This window comes from Lonchura striata, chromosome 10 (genome assembly GCF_050655825.1).
Source record: "Lonchura striata isolate lonStrDom1 chromosome 10, ASM5065582v1, whole genome shotgun sequence".
NCBI lineage: Eukaryota > Metazoa > Chordata > Aves > Passeriformes > Estrildidae > Lonchura > Lonchura striata.
In genome coordinates, this window is record NC_140712.1 from 6573754 (window position 1) to 6593274 (window position 19521).

Sequence of the window (19521 nt, forward strand, 5' to 3'; positions counted from 1 at the left end):
GGATCGATCGTCCCGATGGGGCGGGGATCGATCCCGATCGGGGTGGGGATCGATCGTCCCGATGGGGCGGGGATCGATTCCCACCTTTCCCTTCCCAACCCCGATCCCTCCATCCCCGCCCCGCGGCCAGCGGGGAATGCGGGAGGAGAGCGGCTCCTCCCGGTGTCGGCGACATCGCGGAGTCGCGACAGAGAGCGGGACCGCCCCCAGGTGTGACTGACGGACAGATGGATGATGGATGGATGGATGGATGGATGGATGGATGGATGGATGATGGATGGATGGATGGATGATGGATGGATGGATGGATGGATGGATGGATGGATGGATGGATGTTGGATGGATGATGGATGGATGGATGGATGGATGGATGGATGGATGATGGATGGATGGATGGATGGATGGATGGATGGATGGATGTTGGATGGATGATGGATGGATGGATGGATGGATGGATGGATGGATGTTGGATGGATGATGGATGGATGGATGGATGGATGATGGATGGATGGATGGATGATGGATGGATGGATGGATGGATGGATGGATGGATGGATGGATGATGGATGGATGGATGGATGATGGATGATGGATGGATGGATGATGGATGGATGATGGATGGATGGATGGATGGATGGATGGATGGATGATGGATGGATGGATGGATGGATGGATGGATGGATGATGGATGGATGGATGGATGGATGATGGATGGATGGATGGATGGATGGATGTTGGATGGATGATGGATGATGGATGGATGGATGGATGATGGATGGATGGATGGATGGATGGATGATGGATGGATGATGGATGGGTGGATGGATGATGGATGGATGATGGGTGGATGGATGGATGATGGATGGATGGATGGATGGATGGATGGATGTTGGATGGATGATGGATGGATTATGGATGGATGGATGATGGATGGATGATGGATGGATGGATGATGGATGGATGATGGATGATGGATGGATGGATGATGGATGGATGATGGATGATGGATGATGGATGGATGGATGGATGGATGGATGGATGGATGGATGATGGGTGGATGATGGATGGATGGATGGATGATGGGTGGATGGATGGATGATGGATGGATGGATGGATGATGGATGATGGATGGATGGATGATGGATGGATGATGGATGGATGGATGGATGATGGATGGATGATGGATGGATGATGGATGGATGGATGGATGGATGGATGGTGGATGATGGATGGATGATGGATGGATGGATGGATGGATGGATGATGGATGGATGGATGGATGGATGGATGGATGGATGGATGGATGATGGATGGATGGATGGATGGATGGATGATGGATGGATTATGGATGGATGGATGATGGATGGATGATGGATGATGGATGGATGGATGGATGGATGGATGGATGATGGATGATGGATGGATGGATGGATGGATGGATGGGTGGATGGTGGATGATGGATGGATGGATGGATGATGGATGATGGATGATGGGTGGATGGATGGGTGGATGTATGGATGATGGATGTTGGATGGGTGATGCATGGATGGATCCATGGAGGTCACAGATCCATTTCCATCACCAGACTGGATTTTTCCCATTATTTTCCCATCCCATTTCTCCCCCGTCTCTCTCCTGCCTCCCTTTTCCCAGTGTTGGGAGGGTCTGACCCCATCCCACGGCCCGGGATTTTGGGAATACCATCCTGGATCCTTTGGGATCACTCTGGGATTTTGGGAATAACATTCTGGATCTTTTGGGATCTCTCCCTCCTTTCTGTCCCCTCCCCCTCTCCCGGCCCTGCCACCACCCAGGGGTGACCGAGGGACATGCAGGTGAACAGGCAGAGGGTTGGGATGGGAGTGTGACACATGGCAGTGTGACAATGGCGGTGACACCGTGTCCGTGTCACCAAGTCACACGTGTCAGTGTCACAGGGTTACAGTGTCACAGTGTCAGTGTCATCTGTGTCACCGTGTCAGTGTCACAGGGTCACGGTGTCACAGTGTCACTTGTCACCATGTCAGTGTCATCAGTGCCACCCTGTCAGTGTCGCAGGGTCACGGTGTCAGTGTCACCAAGTCACACGTGTCAGTGTCACAGGGTCAGTGTCGTCAGTGTCACCGTGTCAGTGTCACAGGGTCAGTGTCAGATATGTCAGTGTCACACTCTCTGTGTCACCGGATCAGTGTCACCATGTCACTGTCACACATTTCAGTGTCACCGTGTCAGTGTCCTCAGTGTCACACATGTGAGTGTCACAGGGTCAGTGTCACAGTGTCACTGTGTCAGTGTCGCACATGTCACTGTTACTGTGTCAGTGTCCTCAGTGTCACACGTGTGTCACAGTGTCAGTGTCATCAGTTGTCACCAAGTCAGTGTCAAACATGTCAGTGTCACAAGGTCACCGTGTCAGTGTCACAGGGTCAGTGTCACCGTGTCAGTGTCACAGGGTCACTGCGTCAGTGTCAGACTCAGTGTCACCGTATCAGTGTCACCATGTCAGTGTCCCCTTGTCAGTGTCACAGAGTCAGTGTCCCCGTGTCAGTGTCACAAATGTCAGTGTCACAGTGTCACAGCGTCACTGTCCCCGTGTCAGTGTCCCAGTGTCACTGTCCCAGTGTCAGTGTCCCCGTGTCACTGTCCCAGTGTCAGTGTCCCTGTGTCAGTGTCCCCGTGTCACTGTCCCAGTGTCACTGTCCCAGTGTCAGTGTCCCTGTGTCAGTGTCCCCGTGTCACTGTCCCCGTGTCACTGTCCCCGTGTCACTGTCCCTGTGTCAGTGTCCCCGTGTCACTGTCCCCGTGTCACTGTCCCTGTGTCAGTGTCCCCGTGTCACTGTCCCCGTGTCCCCAGAGCAGCGCCAGCCTCGAGCCGCTGTGCAGGGGGGACACCTGGTGGTGGCACGGCCTCGTCACAGCCAGACCCGCCCGGCGACACCGCCCGGTGTCACCTCCATGGGACACCCGGTGTCACCCCCATGGGACACCCGGTGTCACCTCCATGGGACACCCGGTGTCACCCCCATGGGACACACAGTGTCACCCACATGGGACATCCAGTGTCACCCCCATGGGACACACAGTGCCACCTCCATGGGACACCCGGTGCCACCTCCATGGGACACACAGTGCCACCTCCATGGGACACACAGTGTCACCTCCAGGGGACACGCAGTGCCACCCGCATGGGACACCCAGTGCCACCTCCATGGGACACCCGGTGCCACCTCCATGGGACACACAGTGTCACCTCCATGGGACACCCGGTGCCACCTCCATGGGACACCCGGTGCCACCCCCATGGGACACCCATTGCCACCTCCATGGGACACACAGTGTCACCTCCATGGGACACCCGGTGCCACCCCCATGGGACACCCAGTGCCACCTGCATGGGACACCCAGTGTCACCCCTATGGGACACCCGGTGCCACCCCCATGGGACACCCGGTGCCACCTCCATGGGACACCCAGTGCCACCTCAATGGGACACCCAGTGCCACCTCCATGGGACACACAGTGTCACCCCCATGGGACACCCAGTGCCACCTCCATGGGACACACAGTGTCACCTCCATGGGACATCCAGTGTCACCCCCATGGGACACCCAGTGTCACCTCCATGGGACACCCAGTGCCACCTCAATGGGACACCCAGTGCCACCTCCATGGGACACACAGTGTCACCCCCATGGGACACCCAGTGCCACCTCCATGGGACACACAGTGTCACCTCCATGGGACACCTGGTGCCACCTCCATGTGTTTCTCCATGTCCTCAAATTCCCCAGACAATGTCACCCTTGGGGACACCCTAGATGCCATGGAATTCCGGAATTCCCGGCTCCAACCGGGAATCAGAAAGGCCGGGGTGAGGACAGGGCCAGGTGCCACCTCCATGGGCCGGTGTCCCCATGTCCCCAAAATCCTGGGAAAGGCAGGAGAAGGGACCCCAATCCCGGCTGGTGGCTTGGGGCTGGATGGGGCAGCCTGGGAGCGAGGAATGGAAATTGAATCCATGGAATGCTCAGATCCCAGGAATTTCATCCATGGAAACATTCCTGGAGTGAGGAACCCTGAAAATGGGATCTGAGAATCCCAAATCCAGCTGGGACAAATCCCGGGAATTGAATCCATGGAAAACAGTCCTGGAGCTGGGAAATTCCAAAAATTGGAACTGGGAATCCCAAACCCAGCTGGGATTGAGGCAGGAATGCTCAAATCCCAGAAATCCTCAGAATTTAATCCATGGAAACATTCCTGGAGCTTGGGGTGTCCCAAAAAAACCCTGGGATCTGGGATAAAAGCAGAGCCCTGAATTCATTCCCTGTTTTTCCTCGGGACAATCCCACATTCTTTTCCTCAGGACAATGGAATTTCCCTTTCCCTCTTTCCCGGCAGCCCCGGATTTGTGGGAACGTGGCTGGAACAGGCTCCTCCACCCACGGAAGGTGGGAATTTTATCCCTGGAACCTCTCCCATCCCTGAAACGCTGGGATCGGTGCCAGGAACAGGGAGCAGAGTCACATTTTATCCCAAAATTCCCAATTTTCCCTCTGCTCAGGATGGACTGGGAAAAGCAAGGCTGGAATTTTATCCCAGAGCAAATTTATTGAGGGGAGACATAAAAAAACCCGGGATTTTAATCCCTCATTACATCGGGAAATCGGCCCAAATCCCAACCCCAATCCCAATCCCAATCCCAGTCCTGATCCCGATCCCGATCCTGATCCCGATCCCGAGGAATTCCCTGCTCCAATTGCTGGGGGGGATCCCAGAGGGGGATCCCACCCTTGGGATCGTCTCCCCACCTTTGGGGGGGCTTGAGAACAGGATCCACCAGCACGGATCCCGACTCCCATCCCAAATTTTATTTTGGGATCTAGCCAGGTGTGTTCCAAGAGGAGAGCAAGATTCCCAGGTGTCATGGTTTGACACTGGCACAATGCCAGTGCCCCCATGAAAATGTGATCCCTCCCTTGAATGCTAGTGAAGTGGAATCTAGAACAGAGCAAAGCAGGCCCAAGCTTAATAACAGGAAAAAAACTTTATTAAACTACTACTACAAAAGAAAAGAGAAAACTAAAGAAGGGAAAAAAAACCACACAAAGATCAAATGAAAACCTTGCGAAGCATTCCTCCCCCCACCACCCAACTCCAACAAACCACAGTGAGACACAATCTGGACCCCAATCATGTTTCCACCCTCCAGACAATTGATACTCAGCCCTTAGAGGGAACAGAGTCTCTCCTGTGCCACAGACCCCCCAAGAAACACAGCTCCACATCCTGTGTTTCCATGTCACACATGGCACCGCCTAGAGAAAAGATTGCCATGGTGACCCTTCTCCTTTCCATGCACAGTGCTCTCACCACAATGCATGGATGGTCACTGCCTTTAGGATTTTTCCTTTCTAGGATGCCCTGCCAAGAGGGGAGAAAACAACAGTTCAGTTTTTCATTGTTTGGGACCACAGTCCCCCCCATTTTTTCCATTTCCCCTGGGGCCGAGGGCTCAAGAACAGAGATCTTCTTCTCTTCTCTTTCCTTTGAGGACAAGGGGGTGCCACCACAAACCCCCTAACCTTTTCTCCATTCACTCCACTCTTGTCTTTTCCCAGCTGAAGCAGGTCTCTTGACTCACTGGCATCCTCCCAAAACACAGTCTCTCTTGGAGGAGAAGATTGGTTCAGGTTGTGGCTAACACGGAAAAGTCCAGCCAAAAGCCACTCTTTGTCCCCCTCCCATCTAGAATTCCTCCTTCCAACATCCCAGGGTCCAAGGTGTCCCTCTTCCTCTCTTTCAAACCGAGGAGGGGAAAGGAAAATTCACAAAGCTTTCATTTCTCAAGGAAGGGTTAAAAGTCCGAACTCCCTGGATGGCTCGATGCCCGGACATCCAGCAACTCCCACACAAGTGGGCACCTTGCAGCTCCCCCTGCTCCTCCTTCCTCGCGGTGGAATTGCTGACAGAACTGCCGCTGTCTCTTTTCTCTCTCCCTCTCAGGAGAGAACCTCTGGGGCGGGGGGGCGGGAACTGAGACATCCCAGATTCCTTCCACCCTTCCATCTGCAGGGGCCAGCCCGGTTCCAGTCCTTCCACCACCCTTGGGCCTTACCTCAGTCAGGACACAGGTCTTCCCCTCCCCACCCAGCTTGTGGCTGGGCAGGGGAGGTTTGCACTGCACGCTGACCGGAACCAAAGAGAGCGAGTTCCCTGGGAATTCTGCTTTTAACCCCTCTGTGTTCTCAGAGGCGTGTCCACCTTCCATTGGTCAATATCTAAATTGACCTCTTCCTTCCGGAAAAAATTCTCTTTCCGTGTCAAACCACGACACCAGGAAACCTCAAAGCCCTGAAGAAGAGATCCCAGCAGATCCCAGCCAGATTTGGGGCCGCTCCGGAACACCGGAGCCTCAGTCCAGGAATAAATTTGGGAATGGCCAAGAGGAGGAAAGCCCAAGTGGAATTCTGGGAATGGGAATGGCGGGACGATCCGCTGGGACATCAGCACGGCTCCGGTGTCACCGTCACCACCACGGTGTCCTCATCGCTGTCGTCCGAGCTGCAGATGATGATGCTGCCGTCCTCTGAAATGGAAATCCCAAAATTCCGGATCCTGCGGGATCAACATTCCCGACATATGCGCCCAGAGCCAACCCCTGGAATGGCCGTGACTCCAAGGATCTTGAATTCCTGGGATCCCTTACCCCATGGATCCTGAATTCCAGGGATCCCTCACCCCATGGATCCTGAATTCCATGGATTTCTCATCCCATGGATCCTGAATTCCATGGATCCTTCACTCCATGGATCCCTCACCCCATGGATCCCTCATCCCATGGTTACTTCATCCCATGGACCCCTTATTCCATGGATTCCTCATTCCATGGATCCCTCACCCCATGGATCCCTCACCCCATGGAACCCTTATCCCACAGATCCTTCATCCCATGGATCCTTCATTCCATGGATCCCTCATTCCATAGATCCCTCACCCCGTGGATCCTGAATTCCACAGATCCTTCATCACATGGATTCTGAATTCCATGGTTCCTTCATCCCATGGATCACTCATCCCATGGTTCCTTCATCCCACAGATCCCTCATTCCAATTATCCCTCACCCCACGGATCCCTCATCCCACAGATCCCTCATCCCACAAATCCTTCATCCCATGGAACCTTCATCCCACAGATCCCTCATCCCATAGATCCTGCGGGATAACGGGAACGGGGACACGCAGGATAACGGGAACGGGGACACGCGGGATAACGGGGACGGGGACACACGGAATAACGGGAACGGGGACACACGGGATAACGGGAACGGGGACACGCGAGATAATGGGAACGGGGACACGCGGGATAACGGGGACGGGGACACGCGGGATAACGGGAATGGGGACACGCGGGATAACGGGGACGGGGACACGCGGGATAACGGGAATGGGGACACGCGGGATAACAGGGACGGGGACACGCGGGATAATGGGAACGGGGACACGCGGGATAACGGGAACGGGGACACATGGAATAACGGGAACGGGGACGCTCCCGGTGCCCACCGGTGTCGCCGGCGCGGGCGCAGTTGTGCGGTGCTGCCGAGGGCCCGGGCTGCGTCGGGAATTCCCAGCGGGATTTGGGACGGCTGGGGCCCGGCTCGTGGTCGCATTCCAGCTTCAGGATCTTGGGGGACACCTGGCTGCCCTGCTCCACCATGGGCTGCGGCCGCGACGTCCAGCAGCACAGCGGGACCGGCTGGAAAAGCGGGAGCGGGATCGGGGATGGGATCGGGGTGGGGTTGGAATTGGGGTGGGATTGGGATTGGGACTGGGATTGGGATTGGGGTGGGATTGGGATTGGAATTGAGGTGGGATTGAGATTTGGGTTGGATTGGGGCTGGGATCAGGATTGGGGTGAGATTGGGATTGGGGTTGGGGTGGGATCGGGGTGGGATTGGGATGTGGATTGGGATGGGAATTGGGATGGGCATTGGAACTGAGGTGGGATTGGGATTTTGACTGGGATCAGGATTGAGGTGGCATTGGGATTTGGGTGGGATTGGGATTGGGATGTGGAATGGGATTGGGGTGGGATTGGGATTGTGGTGGGATTGGAATTGGGACTGAGGTGGGATTGGGATTGGGGTAGGATTGGGATGGGATTGCGATGGAAATTGAGACTGGGACAGAATTGGGATTGGGACTGGGGCTGGGGTGGGATTGGGATGAGAATTGGGATTGGGATTGGGATTGGGATTGGGATGAGAATTGGGATTGGGATTGGGAATTGGGGTTGGGATGGGGATTGGGGTGGGATTGGGATGAGAATTGGGATTGGTCTTGGGAATTGGGGTTGGGATGGGGATTGGGGTGGGAACACCTGGATCCCAGCAGATCCCCCCTTGAAGGGATGGATGGGCCTCACCTGCCCCACGTGGATCTCCTCCGGGCTGGGGGAGACGCTCTGGGGCTTGGGATGGGCTGGATCCTCTTCCTGCGGGAAGAGCGGGGAGTTAGGATGGGAACACCCTCGGGAATGGGGAAACTGAGGCACGGGGGGCTTGGGATGGGCTGGATCCTCTTCCTGCGGGAAGAGCAAGGAGTTAGGATGGGAACACCCTCGGGAATGGGGAAACTGAGGCACGGGGGGTCTGGGATGGGTCTGGGTGCCATGGCTAAGGAATTTTCCATATTGTGCCCAGTGGGATGTGGAAATTCGTGGGGGAGGAAACCTTGGGAATAGCGGGATGGGGAGGGAAAGGAGAGGTGCAGGTGTGGGATGGGGCAGGAGCACCCCGATATCTCACCAGGTTGTTCTCCAGGGCCACTTCAACCTCGGGGACATCTGGGGATGGAGAAAACCGGGATGAGATCCCGAGCCGGAGCCTCCGGAGCTGGGAAAATCCCGCTCGGCATCTCCGAACCCCTTCCCTCCAGATTGGGGTGGCCCCGGGGGCTTGGGAGGCTCCGGGGAGCCGGGAATGGGCGTCCCCAGAGCCACCGGGATTGGGGACACCCAGAGGGGCTCCAAGAAAACCACGGAGCAAATCCTGGCTCGGCGGGAGAGGAGCTGGAGCAGGGAAACGGGGAGAGGAGCTGGAGAACAAGGAGGAGAAGGGGAAGGAGGAGGAGGAGGAGAAGGAAGAACAAAGAGAAGAGGAGGAAGGAGGAGGAGAAAGAGGAAAGATAAGGAGGAGGAAGAGGAGAAAGGAGAGAAAGAAAAAGGTGAAAAATAAAAATAAAAATAAAAATAAAAATATGAAAAGAAAAAGAAAAAGATGAAAAAGAAAAGGAAAGGAGAAGGAGAAAGAAGGAGAAGGAGAAGGAGAAGGAGAAGGAGAAGGAGAAGGAGAAGGAGAAGGAGAAGGAGAAGGAGAAGGAGAAGGAGAAGGAGAAGGAGAAGGAGAAGGAGAAGGAGAAGGAGAAGGAGAAGGAGAAGGAGAAGGAGAAGGAGAAGGAGAAGGAGGAGGAGGAGGAAGAGGAGGAGGAGGAGAAGGAGGAGAAGAAGAAAAAGAAGAATCCAGTGCTGCCCCTGCTCTCAGAGGGTGCTTTGAAGCCAGCTGAGCCCCACGCTCCCTCCCCTCCCCATCCCATCCCATCCCATCCCATCCCATCCCATCCCATCCCATCCCATCCCATCCCATCCCATCCCATCCCATCCCATCCCATCCCATCCATTATCCCATCCCATCCCATCCCATCATCCCATCCCGTTATCCCATCCCATTATCCCATCCTGTTATCCCATCACGTTATCCCATCCCATCCCATCCCATCCCATTATCCCATCCCATCCCATCCCATTATCCCATCCCATCCCATCCCATCCCATTATCCCATCCCATCCCATCCCATCCCATCCCATCCCATCCCATCCCATCCCGTTATCCCATCCCATTATCCCATCCTGTTATCCCATCCCGTTATCCCATCCCATTATCCGATCCCATTATCCCATCCCATCCCATCCCATTATCCCATCCCATTATCCCATCCCGTTATCCCATCCCGTTATCCCATCCCGTTATCCCACCCCGTCGCTGACCTGGCCGCCCCGTGACGCGCTCCACCAGCGCCCGCAGCCGCGCCCGGCACTCGGCGAAGTCGGGCGGCTCGCGGAGCTCGGGGGGCTCGGGCGGCCGCAGCCGCCGCAGCTCCAGCAGCGCAGCCTTGACGAAGGGCTGCATGTCCATCAGCTCCTGCTCGCCGCCGTAGCGGCCCAGCCTGTCCACCAGCCGCTCGGCCGCCTCCAGCCGCAGCAGCGCCGCCTCGGCGCCGCTCAGCTCCTCCGCCAGCGCGCCGCGCCGGCCGTGCTCCGGCCGCGCCTCCAGCAGCGCCCGCAGCTCCTCGGCCTCGCTGCGCACCAGCTCCTGCAGCCGCTCGGCGCTGGCGCGGACGCGCTCCCGCAGCCGCTCCCGCAGCTCCTCGTGCCGCGCCACCTCGCCCCGCAGCCGCGCCAGCGCCGCCTCGAAGGCGCGTCGGAGGCACCGCATGTCGCGGCGCAGCGAGCGCAGCTCGTCCTGGCGCCGGCGGCTCTCGGCGCGCAGGTCGCGGAACGGAGCGTGGCCGGTGTCCAGCAGCGCGCACGGGCAGCACAGCGCCCGCTCGCAGCGCGGGCAGTAGATGCTGCCGGGGGGAAAGGTTGGTGGGTGTCAGGGAGGGGTGGTGGCACGAGGGGGCACGGCGCGGCCGCAAGGGGTGGGGACAGCCGGAGCGACTCCAGGGTACCGGGATCGGCTCTCAGGATGGACACGGGGCAGGGATGGACAGTGGTCAGTGATGGTCAGGGGTCAGTGATGGTCAGGGTCAGGGATGGACAGCAGACAGTGATGGTCAGTGGTCAGTGATGGACAGTGGTCAGTGATGGACAGTGGTCAGTGACAGACAGTGGTCAGTGATGGTCAGGGTCAGTAATGGCCAGCAGACAGTGATGGTCAGCGGTCAGGGATGGACAGCAGACAGTGATGGTCAGTGGTCAGGGATGGACAGCAGTCAGTGATGGACAGTGGTCAGGGATGGTCAGTGGTCAGGGATGGTCAGGGGTCAGTGATGGTCAGTGGTCAGTGATGGTCAGTGGTCAGGGATGGACAGCAGTTAGTCATGGACAGTGGTCAGTGATGGTCAGGGGTCAGTGATGGACAGTGGTCAGTGATGGACAGCAGTCAGTGATGTCAGCAGTTGAGGATGGACACACATCAAGGATGGACAGTGGTCAGTGATGGACAGTGATGGTCAGTGATGGACAGTGATGGTCAGTGGTCAGTGATGGTCAGTGGTCAGTGGTGGTCAGTGATGGTCAGTGGTCAGGGATGGTCAGGGATGGTCAGGGATGGTCAGTGATGGTCAGTGGTGAGTGATGGTGAGTGATGGTGAGTGATGGTCAGTGGTGGTCAGTGATGGTCAGTGGTCAGGGATGGTCATGGATGGTCAGTGATGGTCAGTGATGGTCAGTGGTGAGTGATGGTCAGTGGTGGTCAGTGATGGTCAGTGGTCAGTGCCCGTTCCAGGACAGCCAGGCCGTGCCCAGATCTCGGCCGGAGCTCCCCTGGCACCGCCGGGGTCTCTGTGGGGTCACTGCCACCAGCCCCCAGACACAGGGGGCAAAATCCCACTGGCACAGCTTTGGGGACAGATTTGGGGTCAGGGGACTGGGGACAGGATGAGATTTGGGACAGGACAGGATTTGGGGACAGGACGGAATTTGGGGGCAGGACAGGATTTGGGGACAAGGGATTTGGGGACAGGACAGGATTTGGGGACAGGACGGAATTTGGGGACAGGACGGGATTTGGGGACAGGATAAGGTTTGGGTACTGGATGAGATTTGGGTACAGGATGAGATTTGGGGACTATGACATTTTGGGACAGGATGAGGTTTGGGGACTGTGTGACATTTTGGGACAGGATGAGATTTGGGTTCATCCCACTCCTGCACATTCCAGGCTGGAGCATCACCCCCAAACCTCCTGGAGCAGGGTGGGATTCGGGGGCAGGACAAGATTTGGGGACAGGACAAGATTTGGGGACAGGACGAGATTTGGGGATGGGGAGGTTTTGGGGACAGGACAAGATTTGAGGACAGGACGAGGTTTGAGGACAATATAAGTTTTGGGGATGGAACAAGATTTCGGGCCATGGCAATGTTTGGGGACAGGAAGAGTTTTGGGGACAGGATGAAATTTGGAGACAATTGAGTTTTGGGGACAGGAAGAGATTTGGGGACAGGATGAGATTTGGGGACAGGATCTGGGGCCATGGCAATGTCCGGGGACAGGCCAAAGTGTGGGGAGAGTGTGAGATTTGAGGACAGGACGAGGATGCGGGACCAGATGAGATTGGGGACAGGACAAGATTTGGGGACAGGATGAAGTTTGGGGACAAGATGAGACTTGGGGATGGGATGAGCTTTGGAGACAGGACAAGGTTTGGGGATGGGATGAGATTTGGGGACAGGACAAGATTTGGAGCCAGGACAAGATCTGGGGCCAGGACGAAGTTTTGGGAGCAGAACAAGATTTGGGGCCCGTGTGAGATTTGAGGACAGGACGAGTTTTGGTACCAGGACAAGATCTGGAGCCAGGACAAGATCTGGGACCAGGATGAAGTTTGAGAACGGGACAAGATTTGGGGCCAGGACAAGATCTGGGGCTAGGACAAGATCTTGGACCAGGACAAGATCTGGGGCCAGGACGTGGCTTTGGGATGGGACAAGATTTGGTACCAGGACAAGCTTTGGTACCAGGACGAGGTTTCAGGATGGGACAAGCTCTGGAGCCAGGACAAACTTTGGTACCAGGACAAGATCTGGAGCCAGGACAAGATCTGGAGCCAGGATGAGGTTTTGGGATGGGACAAGCTTTGGGGCCAGGACAAACTTTGGGGCCAGGACAAGCTTTGGTACCAGGACAAGATCTGGGGCCAGGAAGAGATTTGGGGACAGGACAAGATTTGGGGCCATGATACATTTTGAGGACAGGACAAGATCTGGGGCCAGGACAAGGTTTCGGGATGGGACAAGCTTTGGAGTCAGGACAAGATCTGGAGCCAGGACGAGGTTTCAGGATGGGACAAGCTTGGGAGCCAGGACAAGATTTGGAGTCAGGACAAGATCTGGAGCCAGGACGAGGTTTTGGGATGGGACAAGCTTTGGAGCTAGGACAAGCTTTGGGGCCAGGACAAGATCTGGGGCCAGGAAGAGGTTTTGGGATGGGACAAGCTTTGGGGCCAAGACAAACTTTGGTACCAGGACAAGATCTGGGGCCAGGACGAGGCTTTGGGATGGGACAAGCTTTGAGGCCAGGACAAGCTTTGGAGTCAGGACAAGCTTTGGTACCAGGACGAGGCTTTGGGGCCAGGACAAGCTTTGGTACCAGGACAAGCTTTGGTACCAGGACGAGGCTTTGGGGCCAGGACAAGCTTTGGGGCCAGGACAAGATCTGGGGCCAGGAGGAGATTCGCGGTGTCGCCCGCAGCGGTGCCGAGGCGCTCCCACCTGCAGACGCGGCTCTCCTCGGGGTGGCTGTCGCTGGAGCAGAAGAGGCTGCAGGAGCCGCGCGTGTCCTCCAGGAACTGCCGCGCCGAGCCCGCCCGCAGCTCCTCCACCCTGCGCACCCTGTGCGCCTTCTTCTTGTGCCACCACTGGTGCTCCTCCAGGCAGCGCCCGCACAGGAACTCCTCGCACTCCTGGCACCAAACCAGCGCCGCCTCGGCGCGGCAGTGCCCGCAGCCCGGCCCGCCGGCGCTGCGGATCTGCCGCCAGAGCTGCAGGCGGCTCCGCAGGTTGCAGAAGAGCAGGTTGTCCACGGCGGGCACGGCCGCGGCCGCCCGGCAGCGCGGGCACTGCTTGGTGTCGCTCAGGCACGCCGGGCACAGCGTGTGCAGGCAGCGCAGCAGCCGCGGCTGAGGCGACTCCTGCCCGCAGCCGTCGCAGCGCAGGAATTGGAAATCGTCATCTTCTTCCTCCTCATCCTCGCCCTCGGCGGGGTGATGGGGAGGGGAGGCCGGTGCCGGGGTGCTCGAGGCCGGGCACGGCTCCGGCTGCTGCTCCGGTGCCGCTTGTGCCTCCGGTTCCGTCTCCATCTGCGGGGATGCGCCCCCGGGATGGAGCAGGTCGGGGGTCGGAGCTACAGATCCCGCTCGGGGCTCTGCTGTCCCGCCCCTCGCTCCCTCGCCACCCTCCCGAGCTCTCGATCTTCCCGGAATCTCGGGTTCCCGAGCGCCGGTGGAAGTGAAAGTAAAACGCTTTCCGTGCCGCCATGGCCACCGCCCCTTCCTGCCCCGACAGAGGGAAAAGCCGGGACACCCGGACCCCAAAACCTCCCTGGATGAGACCCCAAAACCCCCTTGGCTGAGACCCCGAAATCTACCTGGCTGAGACCCCAAAACCTCCCCGGTAGCAACCCCAAAACCTCCCTGGCACCGACCCCAAAACCCCCTTGGCAGCAACCCCAAAACCTCCCTGGCTGAGACCCCAAAACCCCCTTGGCAGTGACCCCAAAACCCCCTTGGCAGCAACCCCAAAACCTCCCCGGTAGCAACCCCACAATCTACCTGTCACCGACCCCAAAACCCCTTTGGCTGAGACCCCAAAACCTCCCTGGCTGAGACCCCAAAACCCCCTTGGCTGAGACCCCAAAATCTACCTGGCAGCAACCCCAAAACCCCCCCGGCAGTGACCCCAAAACCCCCTTGGCTGAGACCCCAAAATCTACCTGGCAGCGACCCCAAAACCCCCCCGGCAGTGACCCCAAAACCTTTGGCTGGGACCCCAAAACCCCCCCGGCAGTGACCCCAAAACCTTTGGCTGGGACCCCAAAACCCCCTTGGCTGAGACCCCGAAGCCACGGGAACCCCCTTCCCACCCCGCCCTAAAAACGCACCCGGCCCCTCTCCCCGGGCGGGGGCTCCGGTCTGTCCCCGGGACCCCCCGGGTCCCCCCCGGGTCCCTCCCCCGGGTCCCCGGTCTGGCCCGGGTCTGTCCCGGGTCTGTCCCCGGGTCCCTCCCGGTACCTGCGGGGCGCGGCGGGGACGGGAACGGCGGGAGGAGGAGCGGGGAGAGGGAGGGGAGAGGGAGGGGAGAGGGAGGGGAGAGGGAGGGACAGGGAGGGGACAGGGAGGGGACAGGGAGGGACAGGGAGGGGAGAGGGAGGGGACAGGGAGGGGAGAGGGAGGGACAGGGAGGGGAGAGGGAGGGACAGGGAGGGGACAGGGAGGGGAGAGGGAGGGGACAGGGAGGGGAGAGGGAGGGACAGGGAGGGGACAGGGAGGGACAGGGAGGGAACAGGGAGGGAACAGGGAGGGGAGAGGGAGGGGACAGGGAGGGGAGAGGGAGGGAACAGGGAGGGGAGAGGGAGGGACAGGGAGGGGACAGGGAGGGACAGGGAGGGGACAGGGAGGGACAGGGAGGGAACAGGGAGGGAACAGGGAGGGGAGAGGGAGGGACAGGGAGGGGACAGGGAGGGACAGGGAGGGGAGAGGGAGGGAACAGGGAGGGGAGAGGGAGGGACAGGGAGGGGACAGGGAGGGACAGGGAGGGGAGAGGGAGGGACAGGGAGGGGACAGGGAGGGGACAGGGAGGGACAGGGAGGGGAGAGGGAGGGGAGAGGGAGGGACAGGGAGGGGACAGGGAGGGGACAGGGAGGGACAGGGAGGGGAGAGGGAGGGGACAGGGAGGGGAGAGGGAGGGACAGGGAGGGGAGAGGGAGGGACAGGGAGGGGACAGGGAGGGACAGGGAGGGAACAGGGAGGGAACAGGGAGGGGAGAGGGAGGGGACAGGGAGGGGAGAGGGAGGGACAGGGAGGGGAGAGGGAGGGACAGGGAGGGGACAGGGAGGGACAGGGAGGGGACAGGGAGGGCGGAGCTGTGAGGCGGTGCCCGGGAATGCGGGACTGGGATTTGGGACCGGGAATTTGGGATCGGGATATGAGATCAGGATGTGGGATCAGGGATGGGGATGTGGAACCAGGATTTGGGACCGGGAATTTGGGATCAGGATCTGGGACCGGGATGGGGATTTGGGATCAGGATGTGGGATCAGGATGGGGATGTAGGATTGGAATGGGGATTCTGGGATGGGGAAGGGGATTTGGGATCGGGATGGGAATTTGGGATTGAGATGTTGCCTAGGGTTGGATCTGTGGGATTGGGATTTGGGATGCAGGGATGGGGAGCAGGATATGGGATCAGGATGGGCACTCTGGGACCGGGATGAGGATTTGGGACTGGGATGGAGCCTGGGAAAAGGATTTGGGATCAGGATGTGGGATTGGGATGGAGATGTAGGATTGCAATGGGGATTCTGGGACTGGGATGGAGATTTGGGATTGGGATAGGGGATGTGGGATTGGGGTGGGGACTGTGGGGCTGGGATGGGGATTTGGGATCGGGATAGGGGATGTGGGATTGGGATGGGGATGTGGGATCGGGATGGGGATGTGGGATTGGGATGGGGATGTGGGATTGGGATGGGGATTTGGGATCGGGATGGGGATGTGGGATTGGGATGGGGATGTGGGATGGGGATGGGGATGTGGGATCGGGATGGGGATGTGGGATTGGGATGGGGATGTGGGATTGGGATGGGGATGTGGGATCGGGATGGGGATGTGGGATCGGGATGGGGATTTGGGATCGGGATGGGGATGTGGGATGGGGATCTGGGATTGGGGTGGGGACTGTGGGGCTGGAAGGGGACCGTGGGGTCGGCTGTGGGGTCGGGAAGGGGATCCCGGCCCCGGGAAGGCGCCGCCGGAGCCGGGACGGAGACTTGGGGACAAACCCAGCGGGGCTGCCCTGCTCCCAAACCCCATCCCAAATCCCAGATCCCCATCCCAAATCCCAGATCCCGCTCCCAAACCCCATCCCAAATCCCAGATCCCGCTCCCAAATCCCAGATCCCCATCCCAGATCCCCATCCCAAATCCCAGATCCCGCTCCCAAACCCCATCCCAAATCCCAGATCCCCATCCCAAATCCCAGATCCCGATCCCAAAGCCCATCCCAAACCCCAGATCCCAATCCCAAACCCCATCCCAAATTCCAGATCCCGATCCCAAACCCCATCCCAAATCCCACATCCCGATCCCAAAGCCCATCCCAAACCCCAGATCCCAATCCCAAACCCCATCCCAAATTCCAGATCCCGATCCCAAAGCCCAAATCCTGATCCCAGATCCCGATCCCAAAGCCCAAATCCTGATCCCAGATCCCGATCCAAATCCCATATCCCAAACCCCAGATCCCGATCTGAAATCCCAAATCCCGATCCCAAATCCCTATCCCAAATCCCAAACCCCAGATCCCAAATCCCCATCCCAAAACCCCAAACCCCAAATCCCTATCCCAGATCCCAGATCCCCATCCCAAATCCCAAATCCCAAATCCCAAATCCCGTTCCCGATCCCAGATCCCAGATCCCAGATCCCAGATCCCAAATCCCAAATCCCGATCCCGATCCCAGATCCCAGATCCCAAATCCCGATCCCGATCCCGATCCCCAATCCCGATCCCGATCCCGATCCCCAATCCCCATCCCAAACCCCAAATCCCGATCCCGAGGCTCTCACGGGCCGGGCTGGTCACGTGTGGCGGCCACCAGGAAGCGCCACCGCGGCTCTTTCCTGTGCCCAGCCCGCTCCGGCGACATCGCCACCTGCCCGCGGGCACCGGCTGGCACCGGGCTGGCACCGGGCTGGCACCGGGCTGGCACCGGGCTGGCACCGGGCGGGCACCGCGCGGGCACCGGGCGGGCACCGGGCTGGCACCGGGCTGGCACCGGGCTGGCACCGCGCTGGCACCGGGCTGGCACCGCGCGGGCACCGGGCTGGCACCGGGCTGGCACCGGGCTGGCACCGGGCTGGCACCGCGCTGGCACCGGGCTGGCACCGGGCTGGCACCGCGCTGGCACCGCGCTGGCACCGGGCTGGCACCGGGCTGGCACCGGGCTGGCACCGCGCTGGCACCGGGCTGGCACCGCGCGGGCACCGGGCGGGCACCACGCTGGCACCGCGCTGGCACCGGGCTGGCACCGGGCTGGCACCGCGCTGGCACCGCACTGGCACCGGGCTGGCACCGCGCTGGCACCGCGCTGGCACCGCGCTGGCACCGCTGGGGTTTGTCACCTGAGGTGGCACCGCTGGATTTGGCACCTGGGGTGGCACCGCTGGGGTTTGTCACCTGAGGTGGCACCTGGGGGGTGGCACCGCTGGATTTGTCACCTGGGGTGGCACCGCTGGAATTTGTCACCTGGGGTGGCATCTGGGGTGGCACCGCTGGATTTGTCACCTGTAGTGGCACCGCTTGGATTTGGCATCTGAGGTGGCATCTGGGGTGGCACCGCTCGGATTTGTCACCCGAGGTGGCAGCTGAGGGTCGCCGCTCAGGTTTGGCACCTGGGGTGGCGCCTGGGGTGGCATTGCTCGGATCTGTCACCTGAGGTGCCACCCCAGGTGCCATCGCTCGGATTTGTCACCTGAGGTGGCATCTGGGGTGGCACCGCTGGATTTGTCACCTGAGGTGGCATCTGGGGTGGCACCGCTGGATTTGTCACCTGGGGTGGCACCGCTGCGGTTTGTCACCTGTGTTGCTACCCCAGATGGCACTGCTCAGATTTATCACCTGAGGTGGCACCCGGGATGGCATCGCTTGGATTTGTCACCTGAGGTGGCACCTGGGGGGTGGCACCGCTGGATTTGGCACCTGGGCTGGCACCACTGGGGTCTGTCACCTGAGGTGGCACCCGGGATGGCATCGCTTGGGTTTGACACCTGGGGTGGCACCGCTGGAATTTGTCACCTGGAGTGGCACCGCTTGGATTTGGCATCTGAGGTGGCACCACTGGGGTGGCACCGCTGGATTTGTCACCTGGGGTGGCACCGCTGGGGTTTGCCACCTGAGGTGGCACCTGGGGGGTGGCACCGCTGGATTTGTCACCTGTGTTGCTACCTGGGGTGGCACCGCTCAGATTTGTCACCTGAGGTGGCACCACTGGAATTTGTCACCTGGGGTGGCACCACTGGAATTTGTCACCTGGAGTGGCACCGCTTGGATTTGTCACCTGGGGTGGCACCGCTGGAATTTGTCACCTGAGGTGGCATCTGGGGTGGCACCGCTGCTGTTTGTCACCTGTGTTGCTACCTGGGGTGGCACCGCTCAGATTTGTCATCTGAGGTGGCACCACTGGAATTTGTCACCTGGGGTGGCACCACTGCTGTTTGTCACCTGTGTTGCTACCCCAGGTGGCACTGCTCGGATTTGTCACCTGAGGTGGCATCTGAGGTGGCACCACTGGGACTTGTCACCTGAGGTGGCATCTGGGGTGGCACTGCTCAGATTTGTCACCCGAGGTGGCACCCGAGGTGGCACCGCTTGGATTTGTCCCTTGAGGTGGCACCTGGGGTGGCACCACTCGGGTTTGTCACCTGAGGTGGCACCTGAGGTGGCACCACTCGGGTTTGTCACCTGAGGTGGCACCTGGGGTGGCACCACTCGGGTTTGTCACCTGAGGTGGCACCTGGAG

The 19521-nt window shown here is 59.1% G+C and overlaps 1 protein-coding gene across 6 annotated transcripts; it reads right to left on the reverse strand.

The window, feature by feature from the left end:
• Positions 1–5021: 5021 nt before the first annotated feature.
• Positions 5022–17639, reverse strand: PML (PML nuclear body scaffold). 6 transcript variants are annotated; one of them, XM_085588541.1, is made up of 7 exons: positions 15014–15149; positions 13497–14083; positions 10050–10630; positions 8812–8849; positions 8430–8498; positions 7568–7832; positions 5022–6590 (listed from the first exon to the last, which is right to left on the reverse strand). In XM_085588541.1, exons 2-7 carry the CDS (start codon positions 14081–14083, stop codon positions 6508–6510), a joined length of 1623 nt encoding a protein of 540 aa, XP_085444667.1. In that variant the 5' UTR covers positions 15014–15149; the 3' UTR covers positions 5022–6507. The 6 variants fall into 6 exon arrangements, with proteins under 6 accessions (XP_085444667.1, XP_085444669.1, XP_085444666.1 ...); XM_085588543.1 differs by having other exon boundaries at positions 7568–7760; positions 15014–15148; XM_085588540.1 differs by having other exon boundaries at positions 7568–7760; positions 8430–8588; positions 15014–15148.
• Between the last annotated feature and the right edge of the window lie 1882 nt (positions 17640–19521).